Source organism: Aplidium turbinatum, chromosome 15 (genome assembly GCF_918807975.1).
Source record: "Aplidium turbinatum chromosome 15, kaAplTurb1.1, whole genome shotgun sequence".
Lineage (NCBI taxonomy): Eukaryota > Metazoa > Chordata > Ascidiacea > Aplousobranchia > Polyclinidae > Aplidium > Aplidium turbinatum.
The window spans coordinates 19,580,029-19,603,964 of NC_137486.1; the positions used below are offsets into that span (position 1 = coordinate 19,580,029).

Consider the following 23,936-nt stretch of genomic DNA (forward strand, 5'->3'; position numbering starts at 1 on the left):
AAACTTTTATTGATGTGCTGTTAAAATGAGGATGACACATGCCGTTCAAAGTAGAAAATTAAGAGGAATATCATTTATATATTCTCAAAAATTTTTTGTACCGTAGGCTATGCACGGATTTCCCCAACTGTGCAATTACGCATTAGGGATTTCTTCGTAAACTGCAAAATCCTTGCTCTCAATCACGTTTTCGGCTAGGAATTAATTCTTTGTAAAGTAGAGTAGCTGTAGGAGAGTAAAACATTTTGGAGGGAGGGCGAACATAATTTGCCCAAATTTTGTCTTTGCGTATATATGTTTAAAAATACAAAATTACTCACAATCTCTGAGAGTCATCAACTTGGCCATGTACGAAACACAAGCAAAAAAAGACGTGCAACAGCAAAACAAGGCTGAACTTACTATAATTTACGTTCATAGACCTGTCTGTGTCCCAATTAAATAAACCATCAAATTAAAACATTCTTGTGTATCACAAAACTATATGATATACAGTATTTATATTAAGCCTAACTGGATTCAAAAAAATTCGAACTGAGACTTCACCAATAACTGGATAACAATAATTGCTGAATATTCATGTCACCAGATTATATGAAAATCTCCAGCCCAACTTCAATAAAAGGCCTGACCAAAAGTAGCTCAATCTTTTCAATTCAAAGGTAGTTCAAAGACTCAATATATTAGTAAGTTTGCATTGAAAAAAACTAAAATGACAATCCGTTTACTTATCAAACCAGTAACATTACATACTTAATCCATGCTGCTTCAAATCCTACAGCAAGAAAAGAATTTGACAGTTTACCATGCTATGTGCATCAAACTTCCACCTTTGAACAAAACTACTTTTGATACCAAAAATATTGATATTATATTACAATGAAATCATAGTCAACGCTTTTTCAGAAGATCATTACAAAGATAATCTTACTTCACAATGAAGCAGCTAAGCCTACTCAAATCACAAGCACTGAAGAAAAATGACTCCCAGTCTCCCGGATAATAACTTCAAACTCAATCGTTGCCACAAAATAAAGACCACATTACCAAAACATGACACAAAAATCGCACTGTTTACATTGCCTGATATATTAACTGCATGAAATTGAACTGGATGACAAAACAACAAAACATGTGTCTTTATATTTGATTGTTGTTGCTCTAATACTGTGTCATAGATAGTAAATAGCTGAGCATATCAACCTTGGGACTGGCAAAGACAAACAGCAGTTTATACTAAAACATTCAATACATATAGAAAACAACATAGCTCACAAAAACATGAAATTAAATCCAGGAAAATTCACAAGTTGTTTTCATTTAATATACTTTTTCACTTTGTGCATAACTATAGTTAGTGGCCGGGATCAATGCTCACAAAAGTGGGGTACATGTGGCCTCACAACTGTTGATTATTAAAGTTTATAACAAATGTTTATTTTGTTTGACCATATCTAAAAGTGATAAGCTATCTTTGTATGTAGTATTTCAGTCAAGTTTTGCGAGCACAGCATAACTCATGGTAAAATTGACTTATCCAATAATTGGATATTTTTGCCCAAATACTTTTACAAACAACTACATTAGTGGAATATAGAGAAAAAACAAAAACTTCATAAGCTCACCAGAACCCAGCAAGGTTTCAAAATTCTACCAATGAAGGAATGTAGGCTAGTGTGATATTCTAATGAACATCTGTAATAAGCTTATCTCAGCTTGTGGAAGCATTGTTTTCTGCAAATACTGAATCGAAACTTAACATTCTGCCCAAATTTTAATACCAAATATAAAAGTTTTCAAAATTGTCGATACTGTACTCTGTTATACATTCAAAGCAAAATGTTTTTTTTATACAAAATGCAACACTATAAAGTTATTAAACTGGTAGAATGTTGAAAACTTATGGTAAGAATTGATTTGTCCAAATTACTAGACATTTTTGCCCAAATGATTTTTATAATCAACTACATTAGTAGGATATTGAGAAAAAACAAAAAACCTCATAAAGTTACCAGTACCCAGTAGGCTTTTTAATTTTACCCATGAAGAAATGCAGCCTACATGTTAGTGAATATCAGTAATAAGCTTACCGCTGTTTCCCAACTGTGCTTTTTTACAGTTCTATTTTGCAGTTGTCGAATCGAAACTTATCATTCTGCCCAGATTGCAATACCACATGCAACAGTTTTCAAAGTCGGTGATAATACATTTACATTCATTGAAGAATATTAATGTATCTCATAAACAATTATGTAGAGTTTCTAAACTGGTGAGGCGTCGAAACATTGTGGTAAGATTGATTTGCCCAAATAACTGGACATTTTTTGCCCAAATTTGCAACATTTTTTTTCAGCGGGGGAGCGACTGCCCCCCCCTCTCCTACGGCTATGTAATGTAGATGCAAGTAGCTACAAGTGATTACCACCAAAAAATATATATATTCAGAATTAAAAAGTGGGTGAAGATAAATATGTCGTGTTTTTGAAAAGAAAAATTATGGTTAGGGAAATCACTATACCCGGAAGGGGGCCCGGTACTTTACCATCTGACGGCTGAAGTGGCTGTTTTAAACTTTGATGGCAATTCCTTTGGATCTGATTATATTAAGATCTTGATAATGTTTGAAGTCGCGGGGAATCTTTTAAATCCGGGCCCCCTGAATCTTCCGGGCCCGGGTCCAAAAGTACCACCTAGACCCCCCTGTCAACGCCCCTGACTGTACAACGCATATGTGTGACTTTTTAATTTCTTGTCATATCGCCACAGACCCTGTGCAGTCGTCGCGGACCACCAATGGTCCGCGGACCACAGTTTGGAAAACCCTGCTCTACAGTATGGCTGTACGTGTACGACGCACGTCTATTTACAGTACATTTCATACTGCATAGAACGCTTAAAATCTTTTCAAAAAATTTCGGGGGGGGCAAATGCCCCCAATGCCCCCCCCTGGTTGCGGGCTTGCTCTGTAGGGTTTTTGTGTAGCTGAGTTTTTTGTGTTCTCTAATTTTAGCCGCAGTTTTTGCCCGTTTGTGTGTAGATAAGAGCTACCTTTAATAAGTTAATAGCTGTTTATCTGCTAATAAGTTTCATACAAATGTTGTTGTTGTTGTTTACAAATGTTGTTGTTGCAACACCATACAAATGGTGTTGCGACCGTGCCAAATTTTTTTTTCAACTCAATAACTTACTTCGGTCACAAGCACGTTTTTAACGTTCGCGTTTTGTCGCTTCTACCTTTTTCTCGACCTTTGCTATGTTGACGTGTATTGTTTTGATATGATGGTCAGAAATAAAAACAACTGAACTGAACTGAACTGAATATTACCCTGAAAGTGTTTCCAGAAACCGTTATAATCCATTATTTAAGTGTAATTTTGCAAAAATTTTCCGGGGGAGCATGCCCTCGGACCCCCCTAGAATACGCGTGCCTTCGGCACGCTCTAACCCCCACCAGCTTTATTGCTTCCCTTGCTTATCCCACCAGGATGCGCCACTGCACATCAGGTGGCGATGTCTTAAATCAAACATTTTGTCGTTCTCTTCAATTCATCAAATATTTGGCCCCCCCCAAAATTTTTTTCTGGCTACGCCACTGTTTCCAAGTCTGGTTACCGTTTTAACCTTACAATGTATGAAGTGCCGTTTATTACGTCATAATAGGTCAATGAACTGTTGCTCTGTGCATTCTTTTCAAACAGTTGTAGCCAATTCAAAAACAAGATTGTTCTCAATCACCCTTTTGCTTTAGTTTCGCCCAGAGACGCTTCCAAGCAACTGACACGATCCTCTGCTCTCTTTTTTCCATTTTCCAAAACAAGACATTCCCCCTTGGTTATGGTAAGCTGCTGATTCTTTTTGTTCAAGTCTTCTTGCAGCCATTGTAGCTCGGCTAAACAAAAATAAATTTGATACCACTAAATAAGTTTGTTGATTCGACTAGTAGGCTACGGTAGGCTATTAGGCCTATTAAAAAAAGTTAAAAAGAAAATCGCTCGGAAGTATTTCAGCGCAGTTAAAGATAATTTCTCCTGTTATGATTTTCTCCATGCAGTAGCCTACAGCTGTGGTAGCCTAATTATGCTACACTAAAAACATGTCTGAAAAAAAGTTGAAAATAATTTCAATGTTTTCAAAATTTAAACATCACTTGCATCACCTTTCAGGCCTTTGATCTCCGAACTCTTGTCATTGCTTTTCCTTGCCAAATCGCTTTTCACGGCACGCAGCTCATCCATGGTGCTAGCAAGCCTTAAATCAAGCTGTTGCTTTTCTCTATTTAACTCCCGTACATCTCTGTCGTAGCCCCACGTCTTTTCTTGAAGATTCCGTCGAAGCGTTTCTGACTCCTGAAATGATGAGATTATACCTTTAGAGCAAAAAATTCTGATAAAAATTCTAAGCACTTTTTATGAAGTCTCCGGTGTCTCGCGCCAATGACTGAGAGTGTTTTAAAAAAAGTAAAAACTAAGTTTTTTTTTTTAAACAGTATGAAGGTAAGCTGGTGGAAAAATCATCATCATCATGATGTTCCTTCCTCGTATTGAGGGTTGGATACAATGCGCCGTTGTTCTCAACTATGAGCTGTTCGTAATGATGGAAAAATAAAGATCCCCAAATGTAGACATTATAAAAGCATTGAAAATGAAGACAGTCTAGTTCAGTGGTTCTTAACCTTTTTTCTATCAAGCCCCCCTTCAATAATGGTCAGGTGCCTCGCGCCCCCCTAGATTTTAAATAAGTATCATACCAAAAAAATGCGTTTTTTGTCTGTTTATTGTACACATCAGTGAGATACTTGACACTGCTTCTTAGCGACTAGATTTTTAAAAGGAGGTTTAACTCCAGAGAGTGAACAACGTAAGTCTCTTTCAACTCTCAGCCTGTTTCTGTACTTGGTCTTAATAGCAACGAGAGCAGAAAATGCAGCTTCACAAAGATACGTGGATCCAAACATTGTTAGAATTCGAAGAGCCCGAGTTGCGATAAGAGGGTAAACACAGGGCCTGATTAAGGCTCACGGGGGCCCGAGGCACAGCTAAGTTTAGGGGCCCCTGTTGGTAATCGCTTTCAAAGCAATGCCATGTAGTCTCTGCGAATGATGAAATATGGGCTAAAATATAGTTCAAGCAAAACTATAACTTCATAAATATTAATTTAGCCAATTTACCTACAACTTTCTAACAGTATGAACACTTTTATACTTATTACAAAAATTATTGGATGAAAAATCTCTGAAAAATCTGATGAAAAAACAGATTGGCAATTGAGCTCATTTCAATTTCATACAGGAAACACTAGCAAAATATAGGCTACATTTGAATTTGAACTAGCAGATTTTATTAATGGTTCCTTGAAACTAGTGCTGTGTTAAACCCTTTGTGGGCCCCGGGGCCAGAATAATTTTGGGCCCTCTATCGTCAAGCAGACCTAGCCTATAACATTGTGTATATTTTCACTGCATCGACATGGAAATGTGGTTCATTTCAATAGACTTTCTCACCAGTTTAGAAAACAACACAAGTGTAAGTAACCGCAAACACAGGTCTATCATTTCTTAGCTACATCTTTGCTCGGAATGAAAGCCAAAAGTGTTAACAATTTCTAATAAAAAAAATACTAGGGAGCTGGTATACAAGCCCTCCCCCCCACCCTTGGCAACTCATGATAAAGAGGAATTGACCAAAACATGTGGATTGAAGTGTGTGAACAGTAAAGAAAAGGCGAAGGTAAAGTAGTTTCACCCTATATGTTTGGTTGAGTCCTGTCTTTGTCATGAGTTGCCAAGGGGGGTGGGGGGAGACTTGTATACCCACTCCAATACTGGCAATGGAACATTGGTCACGACGCGGTCATACCATCGTATCACACAAAATTTTGACTGTTTTAAGTTTGCCCTGCTTTGCCGCCCGGTACCGCGCAGATAAAATCTGAGGATAAAACCAAAACTGTAGAAATTATTAATTTCCATTCAGATTTGGCCATCTGGTGACATTATTGTTTTTCACTATTTTTATGTTTTATCTGGCAACATTACTTGTTCTGTCAACCAAGGTGAAAACATTGTGATTGTACGGAATTTGTAAACTAAAGCAGTGTGAAGCGTTTTGAGGATCAGGTGTTCAATTATTTTTATTCAACATTATTTCATTCCAAGGCAAAGCTTTCATAATTTTATGTAGGTATTCAAGTTAATTAAAGTTTTTAGGGTATGGTAGCCTAGGTTAGTGGCAAGAATAAACAGGTCCCTTGTGTTAAGAATGATTTTTGTTTTGTACCGTACAACATGTGATATGCCAGGCTTATAAGGTATTTGACGATAAGAGCAATTTCATGTGCAATTGTGCATATATTCAGGAAAAGTAAATACAGAAGAACGTTTCTGCTAAAAGTACAGGACAGGTTTTTCCTGCTCGCAACATCACTAGTCAAGGATATTTATAATTATAGTATTGTAAATGTTAAAATTGAAATGATAATTAAACTATCTGAAATGCTATTTTGCTTACAGCTAACAATTTTTTAAAACAAAACACTTTTATTGATGAAAATAAATTGAATATGTAAATTCACAAAGGGCCCAACCCCATTTTTTTATTTTACTTTTTGTGCTTTCCGATTTCTTTCAATGAAAAGAAATTGAATATGTGAATGTGGAAAGTGGGTACATGCAAGATGTGCTAATGTCAAGAGAGCCGCAACAAGATTGGCGAAGTGTTTTGTTTGTGGGAAATGCAGTAAAGGAAGGAATGCAGTGGAAGGCCATGATGATGAGTTCTGCCATGGCATCGAAACAGTGACAGACTTCTGTTATCTGGGTGATCGGATAGATGGAAGTGGTGGATGTGAAGCAGCGGTGACAACAAGGGTAAGATTGGGCTGGGCAAAGTTCAGGGAATGTGGGGAAATGTTGCATGGCAGAAAATTTTCACTAAGGATGAAAGGAAAAGTATATCGGAGCTGTGTGCGGCCTGCAATGCTATATGGTAGCGAGACATGGGTATTGAGAGAGAGTGAACTGGCAATCCTGAGAAGAACGGAAAGGTCAATAGTGAGAGCAATGTGTGGGGTGAAAACGAGAAGGGAAAAAAGGACTGAAGAATTGTTGGATATGCTAGAGATGAGAGAGACCATAGACCAAATGGCAAGGGCAAATGGAGTAAGATGGTATGGACATGTGATAAGGAGGGAGGAAGGAAGTTTTCTTAGAAAGGTACTAGATCTAAAGGTGGATGGGAAGAGGAAACGCGGTCGTCCAAGAAGAACGTGGAAACAACAAGTGAAGGATGAATTTAAAAAAATCGGACTGAAGGAGGAAGATGCAAGGGACAGGGTGAAATGGAGAAAAGGGATAAAAACAATTGCTGTGCGGAAACAATCGGCCACCCCCACTAGTGGGGAACAAACCGACGATGGATTATGATGATGATGAATTCAAAAAGGGCCCTCCAGTTGTTTTTTTTTATTTCACTATTTGTGCTTTCCAATTTCTTTCTATGTCTTCTAAATGATACTTAAAAAAAAACAGCCAGATTTTTCAAACATATCGATAAACACATAAAAAATACCCTACCAATTTTTCCATTGATTTTGAAATGGGCCCAACTACAGCAATTGCACTTCAACTTCTCTATAGTTTCTCCACAGAATCCTCACTGAGTGAACTTTATAGGTATGATGCTTACCAGTATGTTTAAGCATATAATCATTATCGAAGTTCACCACAAAAGTAAATGACCAAAATAATTAAAACAGTTGTGCCAAAAACACTTTGTGGCAATTGGGCCCTTTTTGAATTCATATATTCAATTGCATCCAACCTGTTATATGTTAAATACATTTCTGCAGATCATGTTACTAACGTTATCGCATTTTAACTTTGTTTTTAGATAGTAATGGTGTTTTTAGAGATGTTTCAGTGTAGTTAGGGCCCAAATTTGTACAATAGGCCCCAAATTTGTATAATAGGCCCCAAATTTGAGATATTTTAGTATAATAAAGGCCTAAATCATCTTCTTAATGGACAAGTACATGCAGTAAACTTTAGCAACTCAAAAAACACTTTTCTGAAATGCAAAAATGTATTATTTGTGGGCCCCTTGAGATGGTGGGCCTGGGATCCAGACCCCCCTTGACACGGCACTGCTTAAAACCTATAAAAGTATTGATGTGTACGGTACTAATGTAATAAAAACTGGGGGCCCCCAAAACCAGGGGGCCTGAGGCCTGTGCCTCGTGTGCCTCATGGTTAATCGGGCCCTGGGTAAACAGGAAGGTAATTGGCCCAGATCGTCTCAAGGATAGGCCACTGAGCTATAAGCACTCATGTGACCTGATAAGGTGATCGAGCATTAAATAAAAGTGTAAGAAAGCAATCGAGCATTAAGTAAATAAAACAGGCCATTAGTACTGCTAATATTAAGTAAGGTGATCGTCTGATCGAGCAGTAAATAAAACTGTAAAATAGCAATTTGAACAAAAAAGTAAAAACGAAGCAGCGTCGAGAAAATTTGATAAATCTGAAGGATTTCAGCGCAAAATAGTTTTGTAAAGTTCTGGTCTAACCAAAGCAAGAATTACTGAATACAATGATATAAAATAAGACAAAATACAAAATATGACAAACAGCATAGGTTCTAGGACATTAAAGTAATTTAAAAAAAATTGAAATTGTTGTAGAGCTCGCGCCCCCCCTGAGAGATGCTTCACGCCCCCCGGGGGGGGCGTGCCCCCCCGGTTAAGAACCACTGGTCTAGTTTTTGAAACGTTTGCTAAACGTGAGTTGGCATCTACATTTTGGGTCCTTTTTACTTTTTTACCATTTTACTTACTTGACGAAGTTTAGAGAGCTCTTCAGCCAACTTCTGGTTTACTCCTTTCAGATTCGCATCTTCACCAGCAGATTTGAACTGTTGAAATTCCAACAAAAAATAGCGTATGATTTGCTTGCAAGATTTTGCTTTGTAACTTAGGCCTACAACTAACCGAGAAAAATACTAAAAGCAGCTGTGTTTCTTCATAACTAATAATAATGAAACGCGTGATTGCAAAAGTTTTGCAGGAGTGCCACAAACCAGATGCGTTCAATCTGCAGTCCAAAGGCTAGAGTATGGCTTGCAGAATTTATGTTTGTTTTGTTTTCATATCTTTATCCTGCATTGCGGGAAAGCGGACTTGAGCGCTATGCATCGGTGTACGCCTTCCGACGTACACCTGACCCACGCTGCAGCCGACTGCAATGTCTGTTTCCGGTTGTCTACTCTACTTATGACTTAAATTTGGTACTACCCATTACTCGAAATCGATCACTGGGTAGAGGCAATTATCGTAAAGTTTCTTGCCCAAAGAAACAACAGCAAGTGCGGGTGGCTCGAGTCGAACACGCAGGCTCTCGACTGCGAGCCCAACGCGCTAACCAGTCGGCCACTGCTGCCGACGAACCTGAACAAACAAAAATGAAGAAATTTATTTCGAAATGAAATCGTTCCACAAAAATTGCGCTCTTGATTAAAAACAGCAGTATTCTGCGAAGATGGCTTTGCACTTACGTCCGGTACCAGTGTTTCTCCTGATAAATGTGTTTTGCTTTGAACAGGATTGTTCCTTTCCAATTCTGTGTGTTTCAACTTTTCTTTAACCAAAGACAACTCTGCTTGGAGCTTTTCAATCAACGCTTTTGATATGTTCTCTGTGGCATTTGCTTTCGAAGGCTAAAAACAGTTGTGAAGCATTATTTAAAATTTCATTAGAATAAAATAGAAATTACCTTGAATCTGTAGCAGACATCGAATAGTAGGCTAGTTACAAATCCATCAAATAAAACTTGGCTGAAAACGGGTTACACTGCACTGCAGGCTGAGTGCTCTGGGCGTTACTTAATATATAACATGCAAAATTAAGCGGTTCTTCTTTTTCGTACGAGCCTCCAGGGTCGAACGTCTATCCTCATACTACCCCAGATGGCGATATTTCTTGGACTTGGCCTACACAGAAAGCCAACTAGAGCAGAAAGTCTTTGTTCTGATAAAACACAAAGACCTTCTGTTTCTTTGGGTCGACATAAAAGTAAACTGGCACAACCATTAATGACGAGCATTGCACTATTAATGGCAAACTTTATCTTTACTTAGCACCATAAACAACAAACACTCACTGATTTTCCGATGATATCTCGCTGCATTTCAAGCACACCAATGAGTTGTTTATTTTCTGCACATTCTTGTGACAAACGTTTGTTTTCATTACGAACAAGATAAAGTTCTTGTAAACTTTCTTGGGCTTCTTTTAACTGAAACAAAAAAAGAAAAAAACTTTCAGTTTGATCATCAAAACTTCTAGACTAGCCTAGGGTATTTGTTTTCTCAAGGGCAATTTTTTACAGTTTTTTATTTCTACCAATTGTATTAATAAAATTATATAGGCCATTATCTGGTGTTGGGCCATTATCGTTACCACTACTGGGGCCAAGTCGACTTGCCTGATAATTTCATAGTGGAAGCTCATCTGAAGAGCACCACACTGTTATTTCTGCAGTCCTACATCACTAAATGGCATCTCTGCCAAACATAAAACATTTTTTTGTCATTTTGTGGTGTCTAGAAAAACAAGTTTTTGTAACCTATATTTAGACTCCGGTAGAGGTGCGATTCAATTTAGTTAGCAACCAGTTCATTTTGACTAAAACTAGTCACAACTGGCAACCCTGTATACAGTGTTCATGTTAGGTCAGCGTTTCTTAACCTTTTCTGACTATAGCGCCCCCGTAAACAGGCCTGAATAGTCTAGCACCCCCTAACTATCATTGACATACGACTACTACAGTGCCCACAAAAAGTTTAGTAGAGGCCGAAATTTTGACATGCCTTCAGATCGCTGGTGATATATTTTGTAATGAAGATAGTCTCTTGCTGTTTAACAAATTGTGCAGTTGTTTTAACGAACTTGATTCAAGATTTGGTATTTGACTTTCATTCACCAACAGAAATTCAATTATATTCATATGTAAGTGAATATGTAAACAACAGCACTGCACACTGCACAGTGCACAGTTTGTTAGGCGACAAAAACATACAAAATACCGTCAGCGATCAAAAAGCATGTCAAAATTTCGACGCCGCCATTCATTAAACTTTGGCCTGCACTATTGAAAGGAAAGCGACGTACAAATTGACCGTTTTGTTTATTCTTCAAAACTACTGTCGTCATTGGTGATAAAAGAAATAGGAAAACCTGAGAATAGTGAAAGAACATGGACAAACTTAAGTTACCCAGGTGGGTAACTAGTTATACATGTATCAATGTGATTTCTGTTGTTGCTTATGTGTGACCAATTTCTCTATTCGAGGCTTCGTGTTGGTCAAAGCCACTCTCATATCGTGGAGCAACCTATGTTGAAGGTGGTACCGGCCAATTGTTTTGATTTGGAGCATGGTGGAGAACGCCTTTTCACACAGGTAGTTAGTAGGAAATGGAACGATCAATTCCAATGCTGCTCGTGCCAATGCAGGAAATGCTGTCAACTGATCACACCAGAAATCAGCAAGCAAAGGACGAAATTTTTTCCGACAACTCTGATTCATCTGCATGTCAATCAGCTCCTCCTTTAGTCTGTTAATTATCATCACTCATGTCAGCCAAGAAGGGCTACCGTATCCACTCTGGATAGTGTGGATATGAGTGATTTGTGGGAACGTATTTTGCCATGGTGGTTTCTAAAAGCGGGAGGTGAGCAACAATATTACAACAAAGCTCCCACCAGGTAAGTTCGCACAATCTACTCAGGATCAATTTGCGTAGCCTACTTGACTGGGAGATGACTAATAACAGCAAATCATGTAGGCTACTTCGAAACAGCAATCATTGATATGACAACTGTTGATACTGGCAGAAAAACGAAAAAATGCAGAAAAGTAAAATGGCATTTTTTGATATTATAGCCTACTGCATGCATTTAGCACCCCCTACAGTCTATTCTAGCACCCCCGGTTAAGAAACGCTGTGTTAGGTCTACTCGAAAAAGTAAGTCAGAAACCGGTTCGTTCAGAAAACTTTTTATTTTTAGGAAGCGGTCCGCGTGAACGGCCGAATCCCACCACAAGACTCATCTTTTATGTTATGACAAGGTTTACGTTTTGCTTTCATGGCCAAAAATAAATAAGCTGAACTGAAAAGTATTTATTTACCTGAGTTTCTAATGCTCTCTGTTGCACTTCAAAGAGGGCAAGCTTTTCTTCGGCATCTTTTCGTTGTGTGGCGCATTCACGCAAATCTTTGTCTTTTTCTTCGACTAGTGACGTCAGTTTGGAACACGCCTGTCTCCAGTGGTCAAGTTGTGAGGTAGTGTGCTGATTGTTTGTCTCGATTTCTTTGTTTATTCTTGTATATTGCTAAAGAACAAACCAAAGTTTGTTTAAAATTTCTTAATAAACGTGAACCTGCCTGCTATAAAATAGGAATATTAGCAAACTACCGTCAAACCACACCATGTTCTTGACCGCCCCGATAGCTCAGTTGGTTAGCACGTGACTTCTGGAACGAAGAAGCTTCAAGATCAAGCTGCGCTGGTTCGACTTTCGGGGTGTGCGCTTGAGCAACGCACGTGAAGGACTGCTCTCCATTCAGCGGCATCTAATGAATGGAATAATTCCTCGGCAACAAGACTTCAACAATCGGAAACTTCACTTTGTTAATCTCGGTGACCGGGCCTGCGTCAGTGATTCAAAGCCTCTACAAGGATACGAAACTGCCAGGATTACGCTCTGCAAGAAGTTTCCTTGTACGAGGTTAAAGATTCAGTCAATCAATCAAACTAAAAAGTATGGAAACAAATTGTGTGTAGTCAAAAGTAGAAAAACGAAATCAGTAAAATGCCTGGATCTACGATTTAAGATGTCATCGGTTAACTCACTGCTTGGGCAGCTTCGCGTTGAAAGTTAGCTTTGTCTCTTTCGTTTGTCAAGTCTGCTATTTCCTTTGTCAGTTTCCTCACGTTGTCTTTGTGAAACTCTTCAAGATCGTGAAATTCATTTTGCAAAATAGAGAGCTCCTGGTATATCATAAAGATACACAGTTGGTTGTTCACGAATACAGAAGTAAAGCCATATGCTTAGTGGTAGCATAATCACTAATGGTTTTACACTGATGTTCTATTTTCTTATTTAGAATGCAAAGTCAATAAACAGGTTGTCATGTTGTTTTGATGGCTCTCTCAACGATGCAGGTTACAAAGCAGTTTGATAAGCGCAAAAGTATCGTTCGACACGAAACTGCTTCAAATTTAACAACAGAACGTTTAAATTTTTTTAAACAATATCACTTTAACTCCAATTGTGAAGTTGATGTCATGGACTTCTGATTTTCTTTCGTGCCAAAGTTCTATAAAAATGCAAATCTCAAAGATTTATGCTTATTTCTAATGTTAGCTTTTGTAAGCTGAGTTGTTTGGAAACCCCATTTTCACACATTTTTAAACAGACAGTTTTTTTTCTTGAACCAATCACTTCTTTCTAGTCTAATTAAACTGACCGTTTGTAAATCTTTGTTTTTGCGGGTAAATTGAGAGTTTTCTGCTTCAATTTGCGTCACCTTGTGGATGTTTATATTGAGAGCTTCTGTCATTTTCCTATTTTTTCCCTCCAAACTTTCTACTTCAACATGTAGCCCATGACATTCTTCCGTCAGCTTTTCACAATTCTAAAATAAAAATCATAACAGTTTCTGAAGACAATCAAACTGTTTCAATACGTTAGAATTGTGGTTTGGGGTTCCGAAATCTATTCTTGAATAATTACAGACAGTAGTTGAAACCGTCAAGTCAGTATTTTGGTTTTATAGTAGGCTACAGCAATATTAATTTTGCATAAAGCTATTTGTCAATAGCCATATCGAAGAATAAAGCTACTTCGACGAATAACTACTGGCTACCACAAAATGTTGATGTTCCAATGAACCAGGTGGTTATTGATTGTGGCAAACAAATTGTGATATTTTTTCAGGTATCATTTTATTTCAAACTTAGAAGTATTTATAAATGTAAGTTCTAAGCCATAAAATAGTTAACACAAAACGATACAATGACAAAGCAACACGGTGTAGGCCTAGAACAAAACTACTAGGTACCATACAAATTGTAGCAGTGTAAGCTACTAGCAGTATATAGGCTACCGTACATTAGGTTTATTTTGTTGAATAAGCGCTGTCTTTGTTAACTGAAGCTGTCTAACGCTAAACGTTGACACCAACACTAAAGCATTGAAAAGTTAAATTAACCACCTGAAACAGATAGAAATCCCGCTGTAAAAAATACAAGTAAAATTATGGCCCTAAAGTAAATACGTTTGGCTTTCACACACTATTGGTCATCGTTTGACCAAACGTAGGCTACTAGCCAGTATAGGCTATAAGATATTGAAGCAAAAACTATCTTTTACAACGAACCTGTTTACTCTCGACTAATCTATCTTTGATTGAAAAGTTTTCCTCGGACATTCGGACAAGATCTATCTGGGCATTTTCGCGGAAGGCTCCCAACTCCCTAATGTTATCCTCATGAGCCATTTTTGCCTGGCATGATTGAAAGACAATTTAATGTGATTAATGATGCTTTAAAAATCCAACGAGAACTCAGCTTGTTTTGGATTAGATATACAACGCATCAACAATTTGGCCAGTACACAGCCAGCAGTGTAATAAACCGGCATCATGGCCTAGTGGTCTGAGTGCTCGTCACCACGTCGGTAGATGTGGGTTTGATACCCCGTCGGGTCATTCAAAAGACTTTTAAAAATGGTACAAAACTTCATTTCTGCTTAGCACTCAAGAGAGAAGTGGGTTTAAGTACTTCCTTGACGTCGTTCGCAACCGCTGCGCACTCTGCGTTCAGTATCGAAGGATAAACCCGTAGGCTACCCTTACAGGCTGAGCGAATTGCGTTTGGACAACAAGGAAGACTCCTTCAAAACTCGGCAGTTGATTGCAGTTCAAAAGCAGTTAACGATAAAGCCTAAGAACAAGCTCAAATTTCCAAACAAACAAATAAGCAACATAATAAAGCAGCGCCCATCACAGGCAGTAGCCTATTCAAGAAACACTTTCTCATTGGTTTCTTTAAAGACAAAAACAACTTTTGAAATCAAGAAACAACATATTTGTAAAACATCCGTGAAAAGCATTCTTTTCCGACCCTCAAAAGTAAGCTTTAACAATTAAACTGTGTTTGTTTTCTTAACTTTACTCTGCAATGTTTATGCTTCAAAACCTATGCTTCAAAACCCTATGCTTCAAAACCCTTCTTAAGTTTTTCTACTGTATATCCCTATCATGGACTTCTAAATAGTAACATCTGGACTGGAAACTCAGTGGGCAACATGAGGCCAAACAGTTGGCACAACAGTTGGCCAACAGTGGGCCAACAGGGTTAGTTACTTGGCTGTTAGCCCACTGTTGGCCAACTGTTTGGCCTCATGTTGTCCACTGAGTTTCCAGTCCAGATGCTACTATTTAGAAGTCCATGATCCCTATTAACAAAAAGCAGAAGCCGTTGATGTTAATTCCGATTATTGTGAAATAAGTGGACTCTAACATTCAATCAAAAGTAATCAGGGTTTGTTGCACCTAAATAGTACAACGCCCCAAGTTGTAACCTTTAGGTATTTCTTGCCTAAAAAAAAAAAGATAAAACAGACTATTGTGATGAATGATTTGTGTAGTGTTGTTCTAACTTACACAACCCGGTACATTAGCGTTATAATTTAAATGTATTGTGGAAGGGAAGATAAGAAAGCCAATTCCCTTGTTCACTTTCAAGCATACCTTCAAATGTTTTGCAAAAGACTCCACTCAAGCGGTGGCGAACCGATGCCCTGCCGAACATCATGCTTGAGCCCTCAGCTTGTGAGCACACAGTTTCCTGTTGTTACTTTAACTGTCTGTGTCATTTAGCTTACCCGAGATAACTCTTCATTGATCTCTTCTAGAGATTGTAAAGTTTGTTCTAGTTGTTCATTTTGCGTCCTCATTCTATCCCGCGACGTTTGCAGCTCAAGGTGGTCTTTCTTCAATTTAATGTAATCATTGCTTTGCTTTCTTAGTTTGGAGCGACAGAAAGCAAGTTCCTAACAAACAACAAAGTTTACTTCCAACCAAGGATATTATGTAATTTTTTTTACTATAGCACAATCACAACTTTCTTTACTTTAAAAGAATATCGTAAATTTTCCATCAGTGTTCAATTTATAAATGTATGATAGCCTACGAAGGCTACAACTCGCAGTGCACACGTCAACTGCCAACCTTGCATAGCTCAACCATGGCCACCTAAAGATACGGCCTGATTTGTCACATTTTGCAGAAACTTCCAGGTTTTTCTAACTTTGGGCGAACGTTTAAATAAATTTTTCTAAAAATTTGATTTTTACGCTTTTATTACTGTTTTTCCCAGATGACACAATAGGTTTTAACATCCTCACATGTTGAAAAACCAAGAAAATTTGACTTTGAAGATTTTAGTCAGACTGTTAATTTTCAATAACAGTCTGATTTTGCGTTTTTCAACTTACTTTTTCTCATTTGCTACTGCTTCCCCAAGGCAACAAAAAAGTTTTTTGTCATTAGGAAACCGCAAAAAGTAAAAACATCTCAAAAAATGTCAGTTAAGCACTAGCAGTAGCTGTAATCAAAATCTGCAAAATGTGACAAATCAGGCCGCATCTTCAGGTGGCCATGGCTCAACCAAGTTTTTGTCGATTTACAATATAAACCTTTTTTCTTGTTAAAAATTAAATTAATTTGCCTTGTTTAACTTTAAAGTTCCAAAACAATTAAACTTCGTAAGAGCAGGACCCAAAACTACATTTACAGCTTCAGAAGTTCCGGGTTGAAGCCCAGAAAATCAGTCAAAGAATTCTTGTTTTCAAGATACAATAGTACATGTAAGCAATGTATAAAACATTATATGCAATTTTAAAAGCTTATTTAAGATCATGAGAATTGTGTGTAGGCCTAACCTACATTATGCTAAACCCGCTAAGGTTACTTTGTTTTGCTTGCCTATGGTTCAAAAAATCAAACTCTCTACTAAAGCTTTATCATCATGAGCATTGTTTATAAAAAAAGCAAAGTAGCCTCCTGTATATAAATAACAGAAAAACAGTAGAATATGTTTAGTTCGAGGTTAATAAATCCAACGTGTCGGCCTATTGAGTTTGGTTTGGTTTTGAATCTTTATCCTCAAACTGACAAAGCCTTGATTGGTTATTCCTGGTAGCTTCGCATAGCCTACTTGTAGAGGCTCTTGAAGCAGGGTCGGTTATCGAGATTGACAGAGTGAAGTTTTCCGATTGTTGAAATTTTGTTGTCGGGGAATTATTCCATCCACTAGATGCCGTTGAATGGAGAGCGGTCTAAAATTCGTTGCTCAAGCGCACATCGAGAGCCAAACCAGTGCTGCGTGATCTTGACTCGAGCACTTAACCACTGAGCTAACGGGGAGGACTAATACTTTAATTTGTTTTCAATAGAATTAAACAATGAATGTATAGCCTATTTGCAATAATATAGTGGTTGGTAAATTCAAACAGCTGACAATGCAAAACCGAAGACTGTCTTTGCATTTATTTGACAGGTTCCACTGTTTTTCTGAAGAAAAAAACTTTTCTTATCATTCAACAAGTTCGTAACGAGATTGGGCCAACTAACCTCACTGCAATCGTCATACTTCCGATTTGTCCTCTCCAGGCATTCTGACAATTCACCAACATTCGTTTGACTTTTTTGTAGTTTGTGACCGAGATCTGTGTTCCGGCTGATCAGAGTCTAAGATTTTAAATTGAGACACAATACCGAACATTTTCCATGAATACTTGTTCAATTATTGTTAACGTTTTTTAAATATTTAACTATTGTTAACGACATCTTATAAGTATTGTTTTAACTTATAACAAAAACAAGTAAACCTTTCAAGAATAGTGCAATGTGCAGCCTACTGCAGAAGCTGGTTTGGGAGCTTTATTTTGTGCTACAATGCTTAAACGCTACCTTGTTGCTTACCGTAATCCACAAGTATGCGAAACTGCCAGGATTGAGCTTTGCAAGAAGCTTTCCCAGTCCGAGGATAAACATTCAATCAATCGATATATCGTACTTCAGTTCAACCTTCTACCATTCAAGTCACACTTTTGACTTTTGAGCCAATGATAGAGTTACATTCAAGTTATTTCAATGGAGGTAAAATAATTCAGGTTGTTTCTAAATAAACAAAAGGTAACTAATATTGAGTGATAATATGAATGATGTGCAGCCGTGCTAATAATGGGGTTTCAAAAGTACTTCCGGATTAGGTTTCACTGTGGCTTTAGGGCTTGACTTCATATGGGGGGTGTAGAAAGTTGCAGAAGAACACCGCATACTTTTTTTGTGACTGTTTGTTTACATCTTATTTCGGAGACAATCGGCGTTTTAGGAAAAACTATATATTCTCTTAATGATGCCATAAGTATTTTCTTTCTTTGGTTGTCTTTTAGGAGAAACCTTGTTTTTAGGACCTGGGAATGGGCGAAGTGTTGTTTCTCCCTCAACTACCCAAATGACACAAAATATCATGCAATTTAGTATCCGCTATACCTACCAAAAATAACGTATCAATTATAAACTCACAATATATTATATTGTACAGTAACTTTAAAAAATTAATAACTTAGTTGTATGCATTATTTTATTCAACAGTTGCTGACCTGCCGAGATTTCTGACTTTTTTCCAGCTCAGAAAACAGATGGTTCTTTTCCTTGTCCAATAAATCAGCTCGTTGCTTTGTAACTTCTAGTTGCTTTTTAGTGGTTGTAAGCTCATCACTGGCTGAAGCGTGGAGCTACAAGGAATGCAATTATTCAATGACGTAAAATTAAGATATTTAATAACTTAAACTTATCAATGCAAAAAGTGTTGGAGATAATCATGGGCTGTATCCAAGGGGGGTGAGGGGGGTGATCACCCCCCCCCCCACTTATTGAAGTGGTTTGGAATGACTAAGACGATTTTAGCCCACTGTCTAAAATCACCCCCCGAATTCTAAAAGTGGATAGATCCCCTAGAGATAATAATATTTTGAAACAAACAAAAACCGTTTTGAACAATTAACCCTTTCTAAACAAAACAAAAAACTAAATTGTAATCCCTCAGGTTTAATTTGTTTGTTTTTTTACCGCTTTTATCACGAGTCTTGCTCATCGGTATCACTATGCGACTTACGTTGTTGCAGAGCGGAGGAAATCAATAATGGGTGGATGACAAAGTATCCCCCACCCCCCATCCTGTGAGTAACATCTGTATCAAACAGAAGAAAACAGCGTATTCGCTTTGAACTTATGAAAAATCGGGGGAACCATATTTTTTTCACCTCTAAAGCAGTTTTCACTTGATTTTGTAAGTCCTTAATAGTTTGATGGAGATGTTCCAGCGTCACGTGATGTTGTTGCTTGTCCGTTAGCATCATATCAAGCTGACTCCGAAGCCTGATCGATTCATTGCTAATGTCATCGATCCTGTCAATCAAACAATAACAAATCTTGAATTATTGTCTGACTTATTAGCTGACTCCGAAGCCTGATCGATTCATTGCTAATGTCATCGATCCTGTCAATCAAACAATAACAAATCTCGAATTATTATCTGATGACCAAAGCAATGAATTTAAAGTTGAAACCAAATGGTTAAATTATCATGTTGGTAGTCTGTATGATCTAACAACCTACGCCATTGGTCAATACCGATGGATACGAGTTCGAGACTCGCTGCAAACGTTGTCTGCCACTGAACTAATAACAAATGTTACTTTTTGACGTTTTGAAATGAGCTCATTGGAAAAATTATGAATATAAAGTGTAAAATAACATCTAAATCTAAGGGATAGAATAAAGCATTTAGCTTGTGATGTAATCTAATTTGTTGTCATCCTCACCGATCCAGGGCTAGCTGGGGTAAGAGAAGATAAGGAAATTGGGTGGAGAGTGATATAAATGAAACCAGTCGAAAGTCAGTTTCATAAAAGCAATCGCAATGTCTTTTTTTTAAATTTCAATCAACTTGTTTTCTAACTTTTGCTTTTGAGCTTCTTTCTCTTCATGATCTTGTTCCGATTTCACAACGAAATCATCTCTTTGTTTCTGCAAAGATTGAGTTTTGGCTTCAAGTTCCGTCTTCTGTTGTTGCATGGAATGTATGGTGGTTCTGCAATCAGCCACATTAAGTTCCCCTTCAAGTAAGCGTTCGTTTTGAATCTAAACAGTAAATAATGAAATAACTGAAAAAGTCATTAGCACACTTTTTCAACTAAGTTTTGACTATTTAAGTCCAGGTTTACGATTACATTAAACTTTGAATCGTTTGTCAAAAAGTTATGCGAAGATTGCGTCCGCTTCAATATCTTAGTGGAAAACACGCGGTTTTGCCAAGGAAGAAACGACAAACAAGCGGTTATGGTTCAGTTCTTAGCTTGCGTATTTCGACAACCCGCTTTACAAGAACAGCTTTTAGTTGAGTGGCACCTTAGTTATATAATTACTGTACATCTTGATTACAATTATCTTTCTCTTTTATGTACATACTTACCTGCATAGTCTTTTGAGCATCAGCTAACTTTTTTAGCAAAACTTCTCTTCTTGCCTCACTGTCATCTAAGGCGTCTTGGAAATTATCTCTTTCCATTTCCACCAAGCGATTGGGCTGCCACAATGAAAGCCTAAAAGCATAAAATGGTAAAGATGAAGAAGTGGCTTATATTTATCTTGAAATGATTTGTTGGTTTTATTTCAAAGAAAGTCGAAAAATGCTCAGGACTTTGTCCACACCAAGCAACGAGTTCGTGTTACGAAGCACGAAGCTCTCATACGTGGCGACATAAAAATATGAGGCAAAATACTTCTCCTCCTCTTTACAAAGCCCCCCCAATCTTGAAGAATTTCAACTTCCAAAAATAAAAATAAAAGCAACGATGTATGTCATTGAATTGTTTTTTTTTTTGTTTTTTTTTTCTAGAAACAAAGTCTTGTGACAAAATTTAAAAACGTTATAACAGATGAAAAATAAAGCTGTTTGATTGCGCTAAATACAACTGCATAGACTAAGAGGGACATATTCTGGAATGGTAGATTGTGTCGATGGGCAGCATTTTGTTATTAAAGATAATTCTTGTGGTTTGAATTCAGCCATTCATTTCATTTTCATAAATGAGCCGTCTCTTTCTCACCTTTTCCTTGGTGACGAAGACCGTGATCGGATTGGCGAAGGTGAGTCACGTGATTTTGTCCTTCCCTGGTAAATACCGTGTTCAATGGACCGTGACCAGTGATTGTCCTAAATTAAAGGCATGCTCAGTTAAACACAAATACACTTTCAAGTGCTAAAATTATCATCTGGCCATTTTTTACATCGTTTTAACGTCTGGCTTGTGAATCTGATTCTAAAATCTGCAATTTGGAAATTGCGAATCTGAGATGGTAAACGAATAGACCTTCGGCTCCAGAGGTTCACACGACGAAGTCCATAAAGTGTTCATAAAGTGTTTGGAAAAACAAAATACTAGTCACTTGTAAACAAAAAACTTGAAAGTGCCACATACAGATTGCCCTGGGTGTCAATTTTGAGTTGACATAAACAATTGTTGAAAATGAAGGAGCACAACTTTCATGCGGGTTCTCATTGAATAAACAAATGCAACCAAACGACCTTTCTAGTTCTTCCAGTGTCTTCGAAAGGTGTCGATGTTTGACTTCGAGATGGCGCTATAAATTTCCTGTGAAAAACAAAGTTAAAATGTTTTCAGCAAAATTAATTTTGATTAAAGACAAACCTGAAACATCTTACATTACTATTCTAAAATTACAACAGAAGAATTAAATGCGTTAGTCACGGTCAAAAATCGCTAACAAGTGAGATAGAATTAACCCCGAACTTTTTATATATTAACTAAAAATATACAATTTTGGTAGAGAGGTGACTTTCTTTAATCATAGACAGATAAAACCAAGCAACCACACGGCATTTAACATCATACATTAGAGTGAACATAAAACTATAAACTACGAACGTTTTCGGCCATACTCAAGTTAGCCATTCTCAAGTAACGGAAATAACTAAAATTATGAAAACAAGCGAAAGCAACTTGATACTCACTGAATTTGATTATATTCGCCCGTGTCTAAGTAGTTGTTGAATCGTGATCTTGAGCGGCCGCGTGAAGGCGCTCGCATGTGGTAATCATGAAAAGAGACATCCATGCCTACAAAGTTAAAATATTGATTGACGGGAGAATCTTTATACCAACCAGAGAAAGCTTTTTTAAAGTGGTCTTAGCTCCATTGAACCCTTGGGGCATAACTAATCATTAACCAGAGAGATTAACTAGTAACTAGAAGCTAAACCTAACTCATCAAGAGCTGTGTCCTTCACATTGACCATCAACACTCTTTGTCGTATCCAGGCTTACACCTGGTGGTTGAAGATTTAGATTAAGTGGACGGAAAGGCAGGGAACCCAATCTTCATGTCCACCTTCAGGCATGCCTTTAAGTGTCCTACCAAAGACACAGCCGCATGCTCTTGAGCGGTGTCGAACCGGCGCCCTTTCGATTGCCGTTCCAGGGCTCTCACCACTCGGCTATGCAGCCGACACTCTTGATAACGCACCACGACCGACCAGCACAGCAATTATTCACAAAGCCCGTTGAGGCATGAACAACATAACTAGAGGGTTTATAATTAGCACGGAAGTCATCTCTTAAACCTCATCTTTGTAAGTGAAGTGAAGCAACTGGTGGCTTTCTTTGTCTTCATTTTAAGTAAGTAGAAAGGTTTCTCTGTCATAGGAAATGTGGCCAGCAGGTTCATTAGAGCCACTTTTGCTTCGCCCAATAGTAAAAACGTCTACTTGTGCAAAATTTCTTCACTGATGGATCTTGTTTTGCGTACCGAGCCATCAAACTGGCATCCTGATTTCTACTGTCCCTGGTTCTTTTGCATTGCCTACTTTAAAGCAGCTTTTTTCAACTTTTTTAATTTTGTTCCAAAATTCCAAGTTAAGTACGATACATGGGCAACTTACAGTTGTCTGACCCCTTTTTAATTGAAACACGTCAGAGCTCGGTTCTTAACTTTTCATATGGAGACAAACAATTCGGCTATTGAATTGGAGCATTCAGTCGTGGAATTCTACAAAGGAATTCTATCACAAGAAGGATATATACTTTGGAGATGAAGGGACAAGACATAGTCTACATGACCCCTTCAACTCTTAGACAAACTGCTTACCTAGTTATCAAGTCAGTTGTGTAACTGCTGTAGCCTATCGCATCGGTTGGCTAGCGCTCAAGCAACTATAGCCTTTATGTGCTATCAAACTCAAGTCCTTTGAAATTCTACTTACTGCTCTTTGCAAACTCATTGCCTTGAAATTTCACGTGCAGCTCCATCGTGAAGTACTGGGATTCATTGAAGATCTATTGCATCTTGCTTGCCGCAAACATGATAATCGTTCGTTGAGAATAGTATTCAAATTATGTTGCATCCGTATCGCACCCAAAAAGCTATTTCTATTTGGATTCGATTTGTTTACGTTTGTGTTACCTTCTTCTTACCACTGCCTGCCATGACATCAAGAGGCAAGTGGTTTATACGTGACCACTGACCAATCGAGTTTCATCGAGATATATCTCGTTTACCTTTGGTAGGTCCATTATGCAACTATTACAACAAACTCTTGTTGCTTTATTTACCATTTATAATTGTATAGTCCATTAACAAATAGTGTAAATATTTCTCGCAGTCTTCAACTATAGTGTGACGGAACATAATGTTTGGCCAGTTGTAGTTTTGCATTTTGTGCACAACATGAGATTTTTCTTCTATTGTTAACCATGGTTTCTAAAAACCAAATTTAGTAAACAGACTGG

The 23,936-nt window shown here is 37.7% G+C and overlaps 1 protein-coding gene across 1 annotated transcript in view; it reads right to left on the reverse strand.

Annotated features, from left to right (window-relative positions):
- LOC145784047 (uncharacterized) overlaps nt 1-23,456 on the reverse strand; it is a 25,897-nt gene extending 2,441 nt beyond the window's left edge. The window contains exons 1-19 of the mRNA XM_082595803.1: nt 23,411-23,456; nt 22,163-22,268; nt 21,716-21,782; nt 21,237-21,343; nt 20,600-20,729; nt 20,087-20,268; nt 19,389-19,533; nt 18,726-18,860; nt 17,692-17,808; nt 15,942-16,109; nt 14,434-14,559; nt 13,522-13,689; nt 12,905-13,042; nt 12,180-12,383; nt 10,151-10,285; nt 9,546-9,707; nt 8,829-8,906; nt 4,157-4,346; nt 3,736-3,889 (exon numbers count right to left, since the gene is read on the reverse strand). Of these exons, the coding sequence (XP_082451929.1) occupies nt 3,736-3,889; nt 4,157-4,346; nt 8,829-8,906; nt 9,546-9,707; nt 10,151-10,285; nt 12,180-12,383; nt 12,905-13,042; nt 13,522-13,689; nt 14,434-14,559; nt 15,942-16,109; nt 17,692-17,808; nt 18,726-18,860; nt 19,389-19,533; nt 20,087-20,268; nt 20,600-20,729; nt 21,237-21,343; nt 21,716-21,782; nt 22,163-22,268; nt 23,411-23,456 (2,558 nt within the window). The remainder of the gene's footprint in view (nt 1-3,735; nt 3,890-4,156; nt 4,347-8,828; nt 8,907-9,545; nt 9,708-10,150; nt 10,286-12,179; nt 12,384-12,904; nt 13,043-13,521; nt 13,690-14,433; nt 14,560-15,941; nt 16,110-17,691; nt 17,809-18,725; nt 18,861-19,388; nt 19,534-20,086; nt 20,269-20,599; nt 20,730-21,236; nt 21,344-21,715; nt 21,783-22,162; nt 22,269-23,410) is intronic.
- Nucleotides 23,457-23,936: the final 480 nt, after the last annotated feature.